This window comes from Zalophus californianus, chromosome 11, assembly GCF_009762305.2.
Source record: "Zalophus californianus isolate mZalCal1 chromosome 11, mZalCal1.pri.v2, whole genome shotgun sequence".
NCBI lineage: Eukaryota > Metazoa > Chordata > Mammalia > Carnivora > Otariidae > Zalophus > Zalophus californianus.
This window is the reverse complement of record NC_045605.1, coordinates 79,775,915-79,796,853: the sequence shown is the minus strand read 5'-3', so window position 1 is coordinate 79,796,853 and position 20,939 is coordinate 79,775,915. Positions and strand designations below refer to the sequence as shown.

Here is a 20,939-nt window from a genome sequence, read left to right as displayed (position 1 = left end):
CTTGTATTTAATTAAGTAGACGTAGTGGGATTTTGAGGACCTCAAAAGATTTTTTTTTAAGATTTTATTTATTAATGAGAGACAGAGGAAGAGAGAGAGAGAGAAGCAGAGGGAGAAGCAGGTTCCCGATGTGGGACTCGATCCCAGGACCCCAGGATCATGACCTGAGCCGAAGGCAGACACTTAACCATCTGAGCCACCCAGGCGCCCAAAAGATTGTTTTTATGACAAAAATAATTCTATCCTCATCTGCTTCCAGAAGTCTTATTTCTACAATTGGGAGATTCACTCCATCTAGTTCAGCCTTTGTTTTCTGTAAAAAGCAGTACTTTGGAAGAAGGAATATATTGAGGCTCATTAAATATACAGACTTAGAGGAAGCTGTATCTGAAGCTTATGAGAGAGAAGACTGTACGGATGGGTTCACTGTGATTCTAGGGAAGGGGTGGTAACTGAGGATGGGGATTGGAAATGAGGCAGAGTCAGAGTTTAAGGGACTGGTGATTAAGAAGCAACTGGAATAATATGAAATTGGAATCTGGTACACCAAGGGAAACTTCAGTCAAATTTCAATTTTTTGTATTATCAGTGAAAATAAAAAGAATCCTTTGGTAAGGAAATGTAAGAAAGGTGAAAGCTCCTGTTTTATTCAATTACAGGTTCTGATCATGACATGTTCTTCAGCTTAAGTGAAAAGATAGCTACCTCCCTGGACCGGGAGGTTCTGTTCCCAGAGTTGTCATGCTTGCCTTCCCAAGCAAAAGTTAATTAAAAAACATTTGGTTTCTTCATTTCCCTATGAAATACTTTCCATCTTCAAAAATATTAGGCTAGTTCATAATTCACTTAAGATGTTTTTCAAGATCAGGAGTTCTTTGGAACAAATTGTCAAACCCAGGAACACAGGGTACTCTTCTGAAGACACTAATAATTGATAGCGAGGGGAAAAAATAGACATGAAACCATTAACATTGATTACCTCCAATGGGTACAATTAGTTTATGATAGGAAGGGACATGAGTGGCATTTTGGGTAGAAAATAGTGACTTTTCTTAATATTTTTAATGTTTTTATACTGTTAGTGCTTTATATAACAATGTATTGATTTTATAATGCAAAACTAAAACAGATAAAAATAGTAAATTTCAAAAAGAAGAAAATACATTATAAAAACAAGTAAGACTACTGAAAATTAGCACGATGGTATGATTTTTGCAAGAACTAATTAAATATTTCAAATTTTCTTATAGTTTAGACATAAATTTGATCAAAAGACATAAACAACATCTTAGATGTGATTCTCTTTCTACAGACAACTCTGAGTATTTAAAAATTTATAAATGGGCAACAGGTAACAATTAAAGAAAAAACAATGAAGAAATTATAAATAAATGCAGATGTGGTCTGAAGAATTCAGACAGACCAAAGAAATGATAATTGGCATTTTGATAACTGGGACTGAAGGTTAATAAATAAATTCTATGATTTAAAGATGAAGAGAAAGCAAAAAAAATAAAGAAAATGTTGGTATTTTGCAAGAAAGAGAATAGGAGGCTTTTAAAGAGAAATAATTTTTAAAAACTGAAAAGAAGCAAATAGGAAAAAGGTTAACATTTATTGAGCACCATTTATTTGTTAGAGGATCTCATTTAATCTTTCAGTACCCCTATGCATTAGTTTTATCACCCTCATATGAAAGATCAAAAAACTTAAAACTCAAAGCTATTATATGGTATGGCCAGGATCACACAGATCAAGAGCAAATCTTTGCTTTGCCTGCATCCAATGTCCACTGTTTTTGATCAGGACATTAAGTTGAGCAACTGGCACCACAAAGTGATGAGAGCCTGGGCAGTATTAGGAGGGCAGGGGAAGGGAGAGGGCTCACGTAGGAATAGTGTGTGTGTGTGTGTGTGTGTGTGTGTGTGTGTGTGTGTGAGAGAGAGAGAGAGAGAGAGAGAGAGAGAGAGAGTTCAGGCATGCTGCTTGCCCACTGATAAACCTTTTCTCTACTTGGTGAAAGACCAAATTTAAAAAGTGAGCCAAAGTTGCCATCTTGGTGGCTGTGGTTATATGGCTGACTCATATATAGAGTAAAAATAAAGTACATTCCATTTCTAATTTATTCCGAACTTTATATCATGGTAGAATGTTTTAAAAGTAAAGGTTATTTTTTTCTGATTATAAATCAAAGTCTACATATAGAGATAAATATTTGAAAGAACCCAAAAAAGTTACATTAAATCAAATAGTATCCCACTACTGAGAGATAACCACTGTTAACATTTTATTGTTACTCCTTATAGTTTCAAAATGCAGATGTATTCCAATGGGAATCAAGTGTAGTTATATATCCTTATTACGTAACTGCATGTCATGTCCTTAAATAATGTTAGAGTAGCATTTTAATTGGGTACATGATGCTCCATTATATAGAATTTAAATTAATATTCTCTTATAGTTGTTCATTTAGGGGGTCTCTCACCAATTTTTACTACTCTAAGTAATAATACAATAAAAAGCCTATCCTTCTACACAAATCTTGGACTGCCATCATTGATTTCTTTAAAATATCAGAAATTAATATCAAATGTTTACCTTTTACTAGTTTTAAATGGTATATGGGCTTATTGTAAAAAATTTGAAAATGCAAACTACATGTTTAATATGTAAAGAAAAATCACCTATACTTTGCAGAGATAACTCCTGATAACATTTTTTTAATTTTTTAAAAAAGATTTTATGTATTTATTTATTTGAGAGACAGAACACGCAAGCAGGGGACAGGGGAGGAGCAGAGGGAGAGGGACAAGGAGACTCCACGCTGAGTGTAGAGCTCCTGAGAACATTTTTCTGTGTACTTGGGATTTTTACCTGTGTAGCTATAATTGCTCTTTAGTTTGATTTTTGATACTACCTTTATCAGATATATTTTTAAAATAAAATATATTTTAAAATATATAAATATATTATATATTTTATTTTATATTAATATATTATATTAATAATAATATTATTATATTGGCTCCCCACTGCCTATAAGAAAAAAAAATGATGTCCAAATTCTTTACATGGTATTCCAGATCTCCACAGTGAAGCACTAATTTACTTTTCTAATCTCTTTTTCCTCATTCTCCCATAAATTTATGTTTTATAGACACTCCTCACCATTTCCTTAGGACAAAGAACATGCACTTCTGTGGTTCTGTACATTTGTGGGTTAAATTTCCTCACACGACAGTCCACTTTCTGCTCTTTCTTGGCTCATCAAAGTACCCTTTCCTCTTTGCTTTGAGTCTTCTGATACATCATCATGACTCCCCCTCCCCATTTCACATACAATTGATAGCTTCTTTCCCATTTTACTCAGAGCATTTTGTGCTTCAACTATGATGCATTCATTCCTCATTGCGTCCTATGTCTCCACGAGACTATAAGATCCTAGATAGCAGGACTATGACCAGTCATTTTTATGTCAACCAGCCGACTATGGATAAGAAATTGAGTCCATTTAAGATCAGACTGGTTGATTGCTATTGTTACCTAGAAATAAACACATCAACTATTTAGCCTCCTTTCCTCAGATAATGAAGCCAACCCCAATAACCTCTGTTTAGTGGAAAATTGTCATAAACAATTGATTTTGTTAGAAACAAGATCTTTCACAATCTACCAGAAGAGTATAATCATAAAATATAAAAATCTACAATATCTATTCTGTGAATGGCTCCCCCATCAATGTGGGGACTTTGTGTAATGTGCAACCTATAGTACCTTACACACACTACCAGCCATGCCAGCCCATCCTTGTATTATATTTTTTCAATGTTTCTTACTTACTTTAATCTATGAGTCAAGGACATAAATTTAAAATATTGTGTGGTTTACTTGGAGATACTGCGAACAGTAGTTTCCTTCTACAGAGCAAAACAAATCTGAAGAAAGCAGACTCCAGTAGGAGATATTAACTATCATCCCTGCATTAAAACATTTACCACAGTGACTTTTCACTTTTCTGATTATTTTAAATGGTCCTAGCCCTGTCCAGGCTACACACGTAACATCAGTGTCAATCCACATATAGACCCAAATGCACATTACTTGTACATAATATAAACATCATTATTTGTGTATTGCTTAGCTATCTTCAGACATTGCATGATGTAAATATACCAGCATTAACACTTAGTGTATGTCTGATTTGGGGCAAGTTATTTAAGTTTTCCAGATACTGGCCTTGTGGCATTGTTGGAAGAATTAAAGGAAAGAGATTATTACCCTAAATGTGCCAATCAATGCCTCTTGTCTTCAGAGAAAATAGGATCCCACCCATAGAGGTTGCTGAAGATGTGGGCCTATGTAGACACAATAATGCCCTCTCAGCCCTAGAGTTCACGAGTCAATCAGTGTATGTGATCAGAAGCTCTCTCTGAAAAATTAGTACGTTGAAATACTGGATGATCTCAGTTAAATAGGCTATAGAAACCAACATGGTCGCATAGTTAGAACCAAAGAAGGTAACAAAATCATTGCAATACCACAGCATGAAAGAAAGACGGGTCATGGTTAAGCAAAGACAGACATTTACTGATAGAACAGAGCAGACATGCAAACGGAAGGTACTGAAAAAAAAAGGAAGGAAGGAAGGAAGGAAGCAAGGAAGGAAGGGAGGGAGGAAGGAAGGGAGGGAGGAAGGAAGGAGAAAAATGCTTAGACCCAGAGAAAGAAAAATGGAGTAGCTGTCTATTTTCTATTTCACATGAGGCCTTGGAAGTAACAAGCCTTCTATTTCAAACAGATTTTCCTATACTTTTGTAACAGATTCTCCACTGAGGTTCAGTTTTTTGAACCAAAAAATCCCTTATTTGAATGAAAAGAATATAGCACTTTTTCTAGCACACACCAGACACTCAATGAATGGAAATTTTCACTCATCAAGACTATAAACTCAAAGGACAAGGAAGACAGTACAACTGTTTATTGATTTTAATTTAAAAAAACCCATCATCCAAACCGCATAGATGAATTTTTTTCCACCAAACTGAGTTGCCATTGATGAAAATGTGGGTTGGGCTCATTTCGTCTTCCTGTAAATACAATCCAAGCATGAAGGAAACACAGACCTCTCCCCTACCCATGTCTTTTAACCTTTTGAAAACTGTAAACACTTACAAGATTCAGGGCCATAATGATTACAAAATTGATACAGACTGCAGCAGCTGATGTTGCAAACTGCCAGTGTTGTTTGATGAAATTCCACTTGAATGATGCGAACTGTTCCATGACAACTAGGCGATACACCACAACAGCAAACACTGCAGTGATCACCAAAGAAATCTACAATATGGGAGACCAGAGAAGACATCTGTATTTTGCATAATTGACAAAACAAAAGCAATACCATAGACCAAGATACTGTGCCCCACCCCCCCGCCTCAGAGCTAAAGGAATTTGCTTTTCCAAGAAAGGATACATACATTCAATTTTTTTCCTTTAAGGAATTGAGTTACATTAGAGTCAAAATACATGTTATAAGATTTAAACTGTTCAAATTTCCACTTTCAAGTGGAATGCTTAGTTTTAATTCATCAGGGCAACTCATATAATTTCCATTTTATCTTAGATGATCTTTGTTTCTTCCAAAGAGTATTTATTTAAAGATATGCCCAAACTCTCTTTGTAATCACTCCATGACTTGCAGTGATACTATTGTTTAATAGTATGTATTAAATGTACTGAATTGGATATACTTTGACCCCGAGGGTCACAAAATGAGTTGGTATCTTAGGACTTCCTTCTAAATGTGGAATTCCACAACATTCTGATATTGATGGTTGTACTTTACCATGAAGAATATTCCTGAGATAGAAACAAGAAGACGAGTGATTTTGTCTGAGGAAGGCTGATGTGGCTCAGGTTTTCCACTGATGGGATTCACTCTCTCCATCTTGTAATACTTGGCTTCAAACTGGGGACGAAGCGTTTCCTGTAAGAGAAACTAAAGTTACCTACCTATCAAAGTCATAAATTAAAAAAAAATCATCCAATAGTTGGAACAAAATTCCTGGATTTTGGCCTACTTTTATAGCAAGTCTTGGAAAAGAAGTAACTTGTAAAAAATAGAATGCAAATTATTTTCCAAATAAACCCTAAACTATATTTTAATTAACACAATTTTCCACTAATGTAATTTTAAGAAATATCATGGAAGTGCTTTGAAAAAAATTACATTACTTCATCAATGATGTCTTAACTTCACGAAATAAGAAATCCTGTGTAAAAAAAATCAAAGGAAAACCTAATGGTGTTTAGCTGCTTCCAGCTTGGATGTTAAGGACAGTGAATAATTCTCTGCTTCATATGTTTCATTTTCTGGAAACTTATCCCAGTTTCCCTGTCTCCTGGTTTCTTAACATCTTACCTCCTCTTCTTCCCATTCAATAAGGTCCCAAGTATAGGTCAGTGTACTTCTTCTCCTTTTCCAAAACTCCAAGAAGACTGTGGCTATAGATGATAATATTATTATTATTATCATTATCATTATTATTATTTGCCCAACCACATCACATTCTTTCATCATTGCTTTTCTTTTTTGGATTAATGCATTTCTACCATATTATTAAATTATTAAAATAAATTCATATTAAATTTATATAATTCGACTTTCATTTTTCCCTCATCCTATCCTCCCTGTCTCTGTACACTGCTGTCAGCATAAACTCCTAGAGAGTAATTTTTTTCCCACGGATTAAATAAGCATAGGCCTTTGCTATCCTGGCCCATCAAAGTGATGCTATAAGAGAAGGTCAATATTAGTGAGGTAAATATATATTGTCCCTTTTGACTTGTATATGCCTCTTTAAAATCATATAAAAGACCTAAAGAAAGACTTCTCCAGTCAGGAATGACAATAAAGACTAGATGCTACTCCTCCAGGATCGAGAAAGCAATGGGGTGGGAGAGAGAGAGAGAGGAAAAACACAAGGTTACCATGGTGGAAAAGAAAAAGACGAGAGAAGACACTCCTGGGTGAATATTCTAGGTGAACTCAGCATGGACTAGAGAGGACTCAATGGAAAAATAAAGAAATGCCTGAACCATTAACTGGATTTTCTGTGTAAGCAGTTAAGAGAAAAATCGCTTTCTTTCTAGTAAGTGGGCTTCACCTTACAGAATTCAAGACTTTGCAAACATCATTAAGACCTCACAGGTGCATTCTTGGTATCATTCGTCCATCTAACCATCCATCCATCCATCCATCCATCCATCCATCCATCCATCCATTTGCTGTTCTCTTATTTTGGGCAAGGCACTCTAACCTCAGGGATCTACTTATCTAGTAGAGAGAGACAGTCATCTAAATAAAGTTAACTTACATTGTAATAAGAGTTATAATGAAGGAAAAATTATAGTGCAAACATAGAAACACATGCTTTTGGAAAAACACCACCACCATCACAAGCAGTATAGAGCAAAGGAATGAGGTGTTCTTCTCAGTCTGCATTTATTCTCTTCCTGCTTTCAATGCAAAAGAATGCCAGGGAAGATGATTCTGAGGTTTTGTTGTCTTTTTTTATTTATAATTAGAAATCAGCCCTGATAATTGGTTAGAAAATACAATGTTCATAATCACATTAACTTACATTTTTATTACACTTCAAAATGTACAAAGATTTCTCACATATGATTTAATTTTGTTACTTTCATAACACAAGTAGATACGGCAGGTATTACTATCATCAGATTTTTGAAACAAAGGTATAAACTTACTGTGTCCGAGATCAGATAGCCAATAAATGGCAGTCAGGACTGAAACTCCTGCTAGTTATTGTCCATATAGTCTTCATATTTTTAATTCCCACCCCCCAGGCCTACTATACGTGCTATCTACTGATTTTCTATAAAGTTTTAAGAGAGTAGATAAGACTAAAAGAATCGAGATAGCCAAGCTCCACTGACAGGAAGATAAATGAGGTTTTCCAAATACTGGATCTGCTATAAAAAATGGTTAGCCATAATCATGGCTACCAACAGGGAGATCTAGAACTTAAAAAATAAGTGGAACATAAAGGAAGTATATTGAAAGAAAGACACAGAGAAATAATTTATTATGGAAGGAAAACTGAAGGGACAAACAGCATTGTGTTAAATAAGCAACTATAACATTCAGTAATTATAAGCCTGGGACTTAAAGTCTTTCATACAGTACATGACATAGAATGTGCAATAAAACTCTAGTTATCACTGATCTCAGTCAAGGTTTAAAGTTTAAATGTATCACGTAGTCATTTCTTAATTTATCTTCCAGCATAAACTTTGTCTAGAAGCATCTCCCAGATAATCTAAGAAATAAAGGTAATCTTGGTTTTGTGAGCCTGAAAACTGGCTTTGGTGTAATTGTAACTTTCACAAATGTTTTTACTTTGAATTTCAATAATAAACTAGGCTTTCTGTTAAAAATCCATTCTCAGCTTGAGATATATTTATTTTATTCACAGATAATTTAAACTCTCAAGTGAATCAATATTCTCACTTTTAAAAATTTTTAGTTAGAAAGAGGGTATGTACAGTAATTTGTCAGTATGCCGGGGTGCCTGGGTGGCTCAGTCATTTAGGTGACCTACTTAATTTTGGCTCAGGTCATGATCTCAGGGTTGTGAGGTCAAGCCCTGTGTCAGGCTCTGTGCTGAGTGTGGAGCCTGCTTGGGATTCTCTCTCCCCCTCTCCCTCTGCCCCTCCCCAACCACTCTTTCTCTTAAAAAAAAAAAAAAAAATCAGTATGCCGAACATCAAAGAAGGAAGGAAATTACCACTTACTAATCCCTACTAAACTTAATAAAACAAAATTAATAATAAAAGTAGCTAACTTTGAAAAATTAGAATAGTGGTTGCTTCTGGGGCTGTGGTAACTGGCAGGTGGCATGGAAGTTATGAAAATATTCTATATTTTAACAGGAGATGTGGCTATACAAGTTTATGTCATTTTCTTTTCTTTCTTTTTTTTTGAAGATTTTATTTATTTATTTGACAGAGAGAGAGAGAGAGGGAACATAAGCTGAGGGAGTGGGAGAGAGAGAAGCAGGGTCCCCGCTGAGCAGGAAGCCCGATGCGGGGCTCAATCCCAGGACCCTCAGATCATGACCTGAGCCAAAGGCAGACACTTAACTGACTGAGCCACCCAGGCACCCCTGTCATTTTCAAAGGTGATCAAAATACACCTAGAATCTGTAGATTTCACTTAATGTAAATTATTCCTCAAAGACCAGATTTTAGAAAGTAAGTAATTTTGAAAATACCAAGTGATTAACATTATCAATGGACTCAATCATTACGACAAGCCGGTAGTTTCTCCCGGGTTTACAGCAGGAGGCTCTGAGCTTGCAGTGAGGGCCCGAAAAGGAAGTGGGACGCTGGAAAGACCGTATCTCACTGCACAGCCAGTTTTAGGAAAGATGCAAACCCAAATTATGAACTCGGGCAGTTAGACTAGACCTGAAGAGTCGGCTGAGCATCAAGGAGGTTTGCATAGTACCCTGACACAAATCTATCAAGTAGCCCTGGAAAGAAGAAGGGGTTTTTACATATGCCAAGATCTGAGAAAAAGAGCAAAGCAGAAGCACCCAGTGGAAGTGACCTCAGGGTCCTCTCAGGTAGGTAGGTACACGTGTGGCCTAAGAGAAATACAGCAGGAAAGGCTGAGCCTTACTCTAAACTACTAAGTGCTCGGTCCATCTAAACCCATTCAAATTTCAGTAAAACACAATCAAATAAACCATCACATTGCCCTGAGTCATCAGCAAGATTTGTCCCACTGGCTCACATTTTGCCCCATAGACTAAAGAGCAGGCTCCAAATGATAGCAATGTGAGATGGAGAGGCTAAATGCTTTACGGCCTCAATTCAGGGACTTTGTTCTTCCAGAAGCATTCTCTGAACTTGACCCCTTTCTGGACAGCAAAGGATGAGAAAAGGGGTTGAGGAGTTGACATCCAGCTCAAGACTGAAGAATGGGAATAAGAATTTCAAGAACAGGCAGGCATCTCTGAAGGACTCCATGAATCAGTGACTTATAAAAAAATTATATTATAAGCCATGAAAGTGACAAGCAATCATTAGTCATTTTATTGTAATCGGTGGTGAAAGGTTTGGCATGAACTAACGTGGAAGGACTAAGGAACGAAGGCTCAGAGTGAGCAGGGTGACAGAGACCACGTGATGGTAAAGAGGACAGGGAGCATATTAAACTGCCTTAATGTAAAAGTGAAAATGCTTTAAAAATGAACATGTATAAAGGGAAAGCCATTTCACTTAGAAGGATGCGTCACTATAAATATAGATGTAGATGAAGATACAGAAATTTATAGTATATATTGTATATATGTATAAATGTTTATATATTGTGCATATATGATAAGTAGCTAGATGAATCCGATATATGATAGTTCTATATACATAGTGTCCAAAAGAATATTTACCAAAGTGTTAACACTAATTGTCTGTGGAAATGGATTATAGAGCACATTTATTTCCCACAAAGTACACATTGTACAAGAAGTACAAACCACCTATGTTCTTTTTACCCCTCCATGTGTACAGTTTATCAACTCTTCCCCTGGTCCTGTGAAACTAGGTTGGGGATGGGGTAGGAGGAGAGGCCTCCATTGGAGAAGGGCATTTTGTGAGCAGGGTAAGGCCAGCTTTCACATGAGTCATGGAGGTAGGAGGAATATTATGGAAAAGTTGAAGATGATACTGCAGACTTCTGTTCCTTAGCAACCATACATTGTATTTATTTTTTTACTCCTGCCTCTCTGACTATAATGACATACTTTACTTTAAATTTCAAAGATATATATGCTGCCACTTGAACTTCCATTTATTTCCTCATGTCCATTTCCAATGGCTTTTCCTTGTGATCCAAAGTCAATGGCACAGAGTGACAGAATCATAAAGTTTGCATCTCAAAGAGGTTAGATTCTTTTTTTTTTTTTTTTTTTAAGTAGGCTCCATGCCCAGTGTGGAGCCCAATGCAGGGCTTGAACTCATGACCCTGAGATTGAGGCATGAGCTGAGATCAAGGGTCAGATGCTTAACTGACTGAGCCACCCAGGCGCTCCTCAAAGAGGTTAGATTCTATGTGTAATTTGTTCCAAGTTATTTATTTCAAATTTATAGAAAACAAGGCCCAGAGTGGTTGACAAGTAACACTGGCCTTGTTTAGAAATCTGCCAAAGCATCTACGACGCTTTACTACACTTTTTCCTATATCTGCTTTTTCCTACACTTGAAGTTAAGTTTCTAGAGTGTCTTTTTTCCTTAGCATTTGTAATGCTTGGCACACTGACATGTTCAGTAACTGTTATATTGAGCTGAATTATTGAGTGGAATTGAGTGACTGTGATTCTTACTCCTGGTCACGTGCTCTTTCCATTATTCCAGGTTTTCAAATTATGCTTCATGGAGATATGGAAAGAGAGGCCCTCACCAGGGAAGTCCATTCTATATCTGTTTTATAATTTGAGCCATCAAGTTCAATTTTATGTGGAAAAATGGTTATTACTTAAAAAGTTTTAAAAATGACTTTACTGTACTTTAGTGGGTGGGGGCTCATGGAGATGGGGTCGGGGAAAGAGGTCAATTCCGGACACAAATGAAGGTAAGTATGTCCGAATATGGAGAACAAAAAGGAATTCCAAGTATTGTTTTCCTCAGAAGAGATAAAGATTTAAAGCCTTCTCAAAAGAAGACCCGGCTGAAACAACAGTTTATCAGAGCAAGGCTTCTGAGATTGCCAATGTAGATAACACCCGAGTACCACTAAAGACTGTCTTCCATTCTCCAGATTTATTTTCAGCAACATCCTTCAGCATTATGTGCCTTTCCCACAGAGTATTGCAACATCACTATACATGAGGTAGAAATAGAAACCTCGCAGAACAGGTTCTACAATTAGCAGGAGCCACGAATGTGGAACACTTTACATTTCCATGCCCAGAGAAAGCTACCTTCTTTCTTTCTTTTTCCGGTTAGCATCTTACAAAAATGTAATTAATGGAATTCCTTCTGTCAGTATAAAGCAGGCTAATCAATATAAGGAGCTTAAATATGTGTGATGTGACAGATTCTGAATATTTGGGCTGAACGGTAGGTACTAGACCCAAGCACACGTGGAACTGGTTCGTCAAGACTCATTTGTCTTGTGCAATTTCCTCTTTGTCTAAGGACATGCAGTCTCTCTCTGACTTTACTTCCAATTTCCCTCCCAACCTTCTTCCTCGCTAACAATATTGAGTAAAAAAGAAAACAACAAATAACTAGGTTCTAAGAACATGGGAAGGCCAGCATTTGAACGCTCAGTACTGAAAATCTTCACCAATTCCTAAAATCAGACTTGTTCATTTTTCCCCTAGCAAAACTCATTTAGAAATAAGAAGCTACGCAGAAAGAGCATGATGTTCTATTAAAATCCAGTGAGAATTCTCACAACAATCTTGACCAGAGCAGACTCTTAGTCCCCCTAAAGCTAACTCTTCTGTCACTTGATGTGGTATCGGAGTCCACAAATAAAAACTTCTCAGCTTTGGCCATATATTTTCATAAAATATAATGTAAGCTTTTAAGCACAGGATTAATTTTTCTCAGGTCCTCTCTTCGTCTGACCACTCAACTATTTGATACACTTAAATTCCTTAATTCCGTTAAACATTTTCTGATCACAAATGTAGAAAGAGCAGAAAACAAAACAAAACAACACACACACACACACACACACACAAAACTGGAACACCACCTTGTCTGATTGCCTTCTGAAATACAGGGGCCTAGGAGTGCCTGCTCTATAGGAGGCTTTCAATAAATACATGCTGAGTGAATTAGTTATAACCGTAAAGAAGAAACTAAAAGTCACTTACAATCTCACCATTGATAAGCAGCTATAATTAGAATTTTGCTAATTCCATCCAAGGTATTTTTCTTGAACAGTCTCTTTATGGCTGGTGTGTTGCCAATACTCAAAGGTATGGCCATACTGCTTGTCAATTTATGACTCAAAAAAGGAAAAGCAAACTCATAACTGAGCCTCCTGACTTGCCTCACACCCCTCATGTGCTGGTCTGTCCTTCCCATGAAATCTTCACTTGGACAGGATACGTGTCCAGGTTATGCCTGAAACAGTTCATGACCTTCGACAAAGTGCTCCAGAACGGAGGTCTGCATTCATTCTGACTAGCCAGGACCAGAGCCCCAGACATTGTTAAATATTTGCCTTTTCACCTTATAAGCATCCCTCATAAGCATCCCTCTGGAATTGGGTACAGTTCAATTACAACTGTTCTTGGCACCACAGGTGAATGACAGTCACTGTAAAAGAAACGACTAACTTTGCTTTTATTAATAAACATCGTAAAATTTATCTTCCTGATCAAGTTACAGTGATCCTCAAAAAAACATCTAGGAAAGGCAATGTGGTGCTGGAGAGAGAACATGGCTTGGGGTAGGAATGTTCTGGGTTTGAAAGCTACCCATATGCTTTTCTAATTATGCGACAAATGCTGTGGATGAATGTCTCCATAACGAGAACCCTCCATTTTCACAACTTACAGTGACAACAGTAAAATCATCCTCACAGAGGCAATGCATGAATTAAGTGAGGTACAGTTTGTAAGTGGTCTAATTATGCTTAATTCATTTTAATAGTATAATAAATTACGATAACCATTTTTTTCAACATTCTGTTGGTTGTTATACATAGGAAACTTTATATAGACAAAGTTCTTGGTTTCTCCTGCATAAGGGATATACAATATAAAATATACTTTATAAAATTTAAACATATTGTATATCTTCCTGCAGGAAAAATAAAGCTATTGTCATTTATTTATATTTCAACTGATTCACAAATTCAGTCTTGGTCGGTTTCCACATACTTTCTTTTGCCCATAACCTAGCAAATGATTTATATTGTCCTTTTTCTTCTTTTGTATTTAAGACTGTAAAACTGCTTCTAGAGTAAATAATTCAATTCAAAACTTACTGTTTTTGAGAGCATATTTGTCTATTCCTATAGAGAGCATATAAAAAAGTGAAAATGAGTTGCATCATATTCCCATAGAGGAAGAAGAGAAAAAGCATTTGTTGAGCACTTAAGATGTCCTAGACCTTGTGCTAGCTATTTTACATTAACCAGTACCATTTCCACAACAACCCAGGTAAATACAAGGTTATTAATCTCATTCTGTTGATAAGCAAACTGAAGCTCTTGGAGGTTACGTTACCTGAGGAAGATATTTGGCTGAAACTCAAATCCAATCCAAATGCTGACCTTTATCAGTGCCAAAGGAAAAATTACTCCAAACATGTTTTAGGATAGAATTTTTCCAGCTATATAATTTGCAACATCTTTCTGGGAAGAAATTAGCATCCCAGATGAAATGTTTAAGAATATTTCTTTTTATTTTTTTTAAGCAAATTTTTAAAAGACCTAAATAAGATTGAGAACTTCTGGGAGGTTGGCTGCTCATCCACTCAGTGCTCCATCAACAGTCTAAAGTTCTTTGACCGTAAATCTTTTCCATTTTTGTTGTTGTTGTTGTTTGACATCTAAAAATGATTACCAACCACTCTCTTTTCTTATAACTGCCTCTACCAAGACAGAAATCTTTGCATTGATCCCTTAGAGGACTTTTCCTTTGCAGTAAACCTCTAATAAAATTTTGATACTTTTAAAAAAATTTTACTTATTTATTTGACAGAGAGAGACACATTTATTTGACGAGAGAGAGAACCCAAGCAGGAGGAGTGGGAGAGGGAGAAGCAGGCTTCCCGCGGAGCACGGAGCCCAGTGTGGGGCTCGATGCCGGGCTTGATCCCAGTACCCTGGGATCATGACCTGAGCCGAAGGTAGATGCTTAACTACTAAGCCACCTAGTGTCCCAATACATGCTTATAACTTAATTGTCGAAAAAGATTAGTTTTTGTATTGGACCACTATATCTGAATTTGTGGGGACAGACATGCAGAAGCAAACTTAATGTTTCTTGGTCCACAATTCAAGCAAATATTTACTTAGTCAAAGAATGATTGAATTGTGTATATTTATAATTTTGATGTGTCTAAAAGCTCCTGGTACACACAGCCAGAATCTCTGACTTCCTCAAATAGTGTGCGGTAGACTGGCCCTGAGTGTTTTTGACAGTTGACTAATTGAATGTTGAGTCAGGGATACATTTAGTTTGCATTGAGGAAGATATATTTATGAGGTTTGCAGGTCACTTCCACAAGTTGTTCAGTAATTATCAATTATCTTAATATAGCAATGAATTCTGAGGAAACTCCTTTTACTTCATATGCAGACTCAGGCTCCAGGCCAGTGGTTGTATGGAGAGATGGCATGTTCTAGGGTGTCCGGCACTGATAAAGCAAGAGAAATAAGATCTGAAGTACAGGAGACAGAAACTACTCTAGGGAAAAATTATTTTTAAAATTTCAACTCATGGGGAATCTGGGTGGCTCAGCCAGTTAACTATCTATCTCTTAATTTTGGCTCAGGTCATGATCTCAGGGTCATGAGATCAAGTCCCACGTTGGGCTTCACACTCAGTGCAGAGTCTGTTTGAGATTCCCTCCCTCTGATCCTCCTCCACCTCATGCATATAATAAATAAAATATTTTAAAAAAATTCAATTGAAACACACAAGAGATCTTCTCAAATTTATATTAAAAATGCACAACACTACTAATAATGAATTATAAAGCTGAAATAAACTTTTCAAAACTATCAATAAAAAAGACTTTCAATTAACCATGTTAGAGGAAAAGGAAAGACAGAATTGCTTTTCTATACATTCTCTGAAATATTTTTAAACATCATATTAAAAGGTAATTTCATAAAACACAGAAAGAAATGTAGGACAAAAAGCATTACAGAAATATGATAGGCAGTTAGCTAATTAAAATATTCTTACTTTTCTGGATTTTGACTTTATGTATTCGGAGATTTTTTAAAATTTGTAAATTTGTGATTTTTCCCGGTTTAGTTATTTTCATACCTCATTTTCTGTTCATATTTTTGTAGCTTCCAAAATTGTGTGTCTCCTTCCCATGAAGAGCTGTAATGTATCACTCACATATATGCCAGCCATCCTAAATGTTTCATACACTCTAACTCATTAAATCCTCACAACAGCGCCATGTACAAGAAACGATTTTTGTATTGCTATTTTACTGGTAATGATACCAAAGTTTAGAAATAAAGTTTTCCTGCCCCAAATTAACTTGACTGTGTACCCCAGGTCATTCTGACTCCCAGGCTTCAAATACTTATTCAAAGGGAGGGTTCCCAATAATCCTAAGTGTCCTTCTTTAAGGATTCTGTCCTGATTCCATACAAAAATTTCTTTCTTGTTCTGTAGCTAAGAGCTTCTAGGAACTGTCAGCTTAGTTAAACACAGCATGTTTTCATTGTTCTCTCCAAAGTGTTTAAGGTGCTTAGAGTCTAAATGGATGAGAAAGCCACTTGTCATTGTTATTTGCTGTCCATGAACTTGATTTCAAAATCCCCTTCAGGTCATGGATAAGTTTCCTTTCTCTTTTGCCCTGAGTTCTGATCCAAGAAACAAATCAAGAACCTTCTTCAGAGTGTACAGACCTAGCCTTGGCATCTTATTCTCTCCTCACTCTGCCCCTTACAAGGTCATGGCTCAGCGCTGAGGACACTCAGCAAATAAACTCTGTGTGCTGTTGCTGCCATGGTTATTATTTAGCTATTCTAACTTTCTAACCAGAAAAAAACAAATTAGAGATGCCTGGATTTTCTAATTATCTACCTTAATATTTTTTTAGAAAGCATTAATAAATCAACCTTTTCCTCAAGGTGGCAAAATAAGTTACATTATCCATCTGTCAGTTTTGCCATTTTATTATATTTATGCCTTGTTGTAACTTTTTAAGTCCCTATAAAAATAAATTGCATAGTTGGTAAACTGAGCAGTAGTCATCTAAAGAGATTACACTTTGTAACAAAATCGGGGCTGTAAAAGAAGGAAACTTGAATAGCAGTATATTCCATCATACAGGAATGAATCCGCTGTACGGCATTTCTGCACAACAGAGTATCATGTACTTGTTAAACAGAGCAATATCATTTTCCAGCAGGTTGCCACTTGCAAGGCTGAACAGTTGTTTTGGGTGCTAGGAATAAGGGGCTTCACTTCAGAATTTTTCTATGAGCAGGGATCTAGAGGGAGCCCAGAACTCTCCATGTTAGCAAGATGCCTCCATGTCCATATCCTACACACACACCTTTTCCTCCTGTTATTACTCACAACTGAGTCCATCATGACTCAGTCACTGTGCTCCTTAATTCTGTTCATATCAGTTATCTCAAGAATATCAAGATTTCCAGATCATCCCTTAACCCTCAGAGTTTGATCCTCTAGTTTCAGGGAAACAGACTGCCTTTGTGACCATCTCTCACTCTTTCCCAATACTTTGAGATACTTCCACTATATCCTCTTGTGCTCAGTGTCATCAACAGTAACTTATGTCCCCCCAACTTCTTGCACTCACTGAAACACGGGACACTCCTGAAACCCCAATTTCCATATGGCATTCCCTCAGGTAATAGCTATTTGTCTCCCATACCAGTTGGGACTGAAGATGAGGTGGTGAATTTCTTGCTCCTCATTCACGGACTTGAGTCTCACATTATATCCATACTTCGTACTACCTCTCCTAGTGGAAGTCATCTACCACTCCCTGGGGACACTTCCCTAGCTTGTCTTAAGATTTTTAAACTCTTGGCTTAGTGTAACTCTTTTCAGCATGATTCTTAAAGTAGTTCTTTGAAACTACAATAGACACAGATAATCTTCCTAGGACCTCGGTTCTACCTTCAAAGTTGTTTTCTCCTCGCCTATTTCACTCATGTACTCCCACAGCATACTTTTGGTCAATGATTACAAACTCTCTAAAATCTCCAGTTATCATCTCCATCCTTCTAGCTCATTCCCTATAAACTCCAATTCCAACAACTCCTTGACCCAGATTTTCAATCCACTGACACTTGACCAAGATTTTTCAATCTTCAACCCCATCATAGTTTGACAGTCCTTTCCGCTCTTGGTGCCCTCACTTTCTTCTTTAAGATTCTAATGGTCTGCCCTTACACTCACCCACTTGCATATACCCTCAGAGCTCTAGCTCTTCTCTCAGTTTGTCATAAACTCATAGTTTGAACATGACCCTAGTTAAAAACAACACTCCAGGGACGCCTGTGTGGCTCAGTCGTTAAGCGTCTGCCTTCGGCTCAGGTCATGATCCCAGGGCCCTGGGATTGAGTCCCACATTGGGCTTCCTGCTCAGCAGGGACCCTGCTTCTCCCTCTCCCTCTGCCCCTGCTTCTGTTCCCTCTCTCGTTGTCTCTCTGTCTAAATAAATAAATAAAATATTAAAAAAACAAAAAACAAAAAAACAACACTCCATCTACTGTCCACCTGTCCCCATGCACACCACCACTGGAGAAAAAGACAGGTATGTTGGGTGAGTTGATTTGTTTCAAATTAATAATTTGAGTGGACTTGTGCCATGCTGTCATACCTTTTCTTTTGTCTTTTAACATCCAGCACATACACTCTTATCACTCTTAGGTGCAATTTTGCTGTCTACCTCATCATTAAAAATAAAGTATTCAGAAGAAAGTATCCCCCAAAACCACACCTACCCACTTACCTACAGTTGTGTGCAATAGTGTCTCCACTCTCACTTGTTGTAATAGATTTATGAACTCATAGTTAAATCAACTCTTCTTGTAAACTAGCCACCATCCCTTATCACCTGCTTTAGGAAATTGCTCAGTGATGAACATGTACAATCATACAAAGATGCCTAAGAGATATCTTTAAGTGGAAGAAAAAGTTGATTTCATATCTGAAAAAGCCAACAATTGGAAGAATATTCTAGGTAGAAGAAAAGTGAGCTTGCAGATGTCTTATACTTAATATTTTCACTTCTTTTGGTTATTATTGTTAATTATATTTATTTGTTTATGTAGCTACTCACTCATTTAGTTCACTCATTTATACATTTATTGAGCATTTAGTCTGTGCAAGGAATTATTCTAGCTCTTTGGATAAAGCAATTAAGAAAGAAGACTAAAAATGTTTGCTTTCACGAGCTTTCTAGTACAGGAACAGACAATAAACAACAAAAATAAGGTAAAGGGTATGTTAAGTAACTAAAGTGCTGCTGGTAAAATAATGTGGGGAAAGGAGATTAAAACAGGTCAAGAAAGGAGTGCTGTAGTTTTTATAAGGATGACTAGGGAAAGCCTCTCTGTCAGGAAAAAAAAAATCAATTGAAATCGGAGAATAATTATTTCATTTTTCTTTTCTTTCTTTTTTTTAAAGATTTTATTTATTTATTTGACAGAGAGAGAAAGAGGGAGCACAAGCAGGGGGAGAGGGAGAAGCAGGTTCCCTGCTGAGCAGGGACCCTGACATGGGGCTAGATCCCAGGACCCCGGGATCATGACCTGAGCCAAAGGCAAACACCCACCCAGGCGCTCTGAATTATTTCATTTTTCACTCAATTACTATTTATTGAGCAACTACTATGTGCCAAGGTATAGACACAAACTCAAAGTAATTTAATATAAGTGTTTCCACGTTTGGTTCGACTCATCTCAACTTCTGTTCACATTGATGCTGAAGCTTTAATTTCTGCCATCTCTAAACAAAAATTATTATAGTTATCATATAACCATAGTTATTGAGCCCTACCAAGTGTTTATCTACCTTACCTCATTGACTCCCCACAGGTGACTAGGAGGTAGGTGTCACTTTTGCTATTTTACAAATGAGAAAGCAAGTCTTGGAGATGGGATGTGATTAGGCAAGGTTATGAAACCAGTAAGTTGGCAAAGCCAGGATTCAACAAGAAAATTGTGAGTTGGTAGCCTGAGCCTTTCCTTCATTTGCAGTGCTCTCTGGGTGATTATGAGCCTGCAGAACCCAGCAGAGGAAGAGCCCCAGAGTTCTGACATTGAATAAAGATTCGGTGGGGCTACCCCATGCTAACAAAGCTATTCTGGTAACATATGCCGAGTGTGTGACAATGCCTGCGATGGTAATGCTCTAAGGAAGTTAGTGTTTGCTTTCAAAATGTCTCCATCACCTTTTAGCAATACTCCCCACTCTCTCTCTGGCTCTTTTTGTTTTTTTTTCCTTGATGGAACTGGAACGGGAGATAAAAAGGCATAGGGAACTACTAATGTGTCAGGGCCTAATTAACACAGAAAAATGTCCAAGCACATATTCTGTATCTATGAACAGCTTGAAGTTTAAGCATAATTTAGAAATTAGTGAAAATGTAACACACTAAATCAGTGGTCTTCAAAATTTTTGTATAAGCTTTAAAAATCATTTTGTAGAATTGTTTATCCTTTTGTATAATTTTATGAGGACATTCAAAATTTCTTTTTTATCATGTGTAAATATTTGCAAAAGATGTAATTTCCAGTGCATTATAAAAAACTGACATTTTAAAATATAACTTTTATATTAGTCTTTTATACTTAACTCTTATCCCTTTAATATACACTTGCTATAAGCTCCTACTATTGTAAAATTTTAATTGTTTCATTGTATCTTTAAATCTACCTCTGTTTTCTGTTGTTTCTACCTCAGAATATTATCCTTTATATTTTGTCTGAAAGTATTCATTATCTTTTCATACTTCTAACAAAAAAAATTAGAAAATAAAACTAGCTATTGTCATTTGAGGAGTAAGAAAAATAAATTAAAATAATTTTTAAAATTTCTTGTTAACATGAGGCTCTTTTAAAAAATCTGGATTGAGTTATCATTATGATTAACAAAACAAGAAAATTTAGTCCAAAATTTAATAGACATTAAACATAAAATCTAAGATTTTATTATAAACAC

At 36.5% G+C, this 20,939-nt stretch overlaps 1 protein-coding gene across 1 annotated transcript in view; it reads right to left on the bottom strand.

The window, feature by feature from the left end:
* The window catches only part of ANO3 (anoctamin 3), a 437,993-nt gene that overhangs the window by 40,168 nt on the left and 376,886 nt on the right, over positions 1-20,939 (bottom strand). The window contains 3 exon segments of the mRNA XM_035722983.1: positions 5,173-5,337; positions 5,846-5,986; positions 6,422-6,504. Of these exon segments, the coding sequence (XP_035578876.1) occupies positions 5,173-5,337; positions 5,846-5,986; positions 6,422-6,504 (389 nt within the window).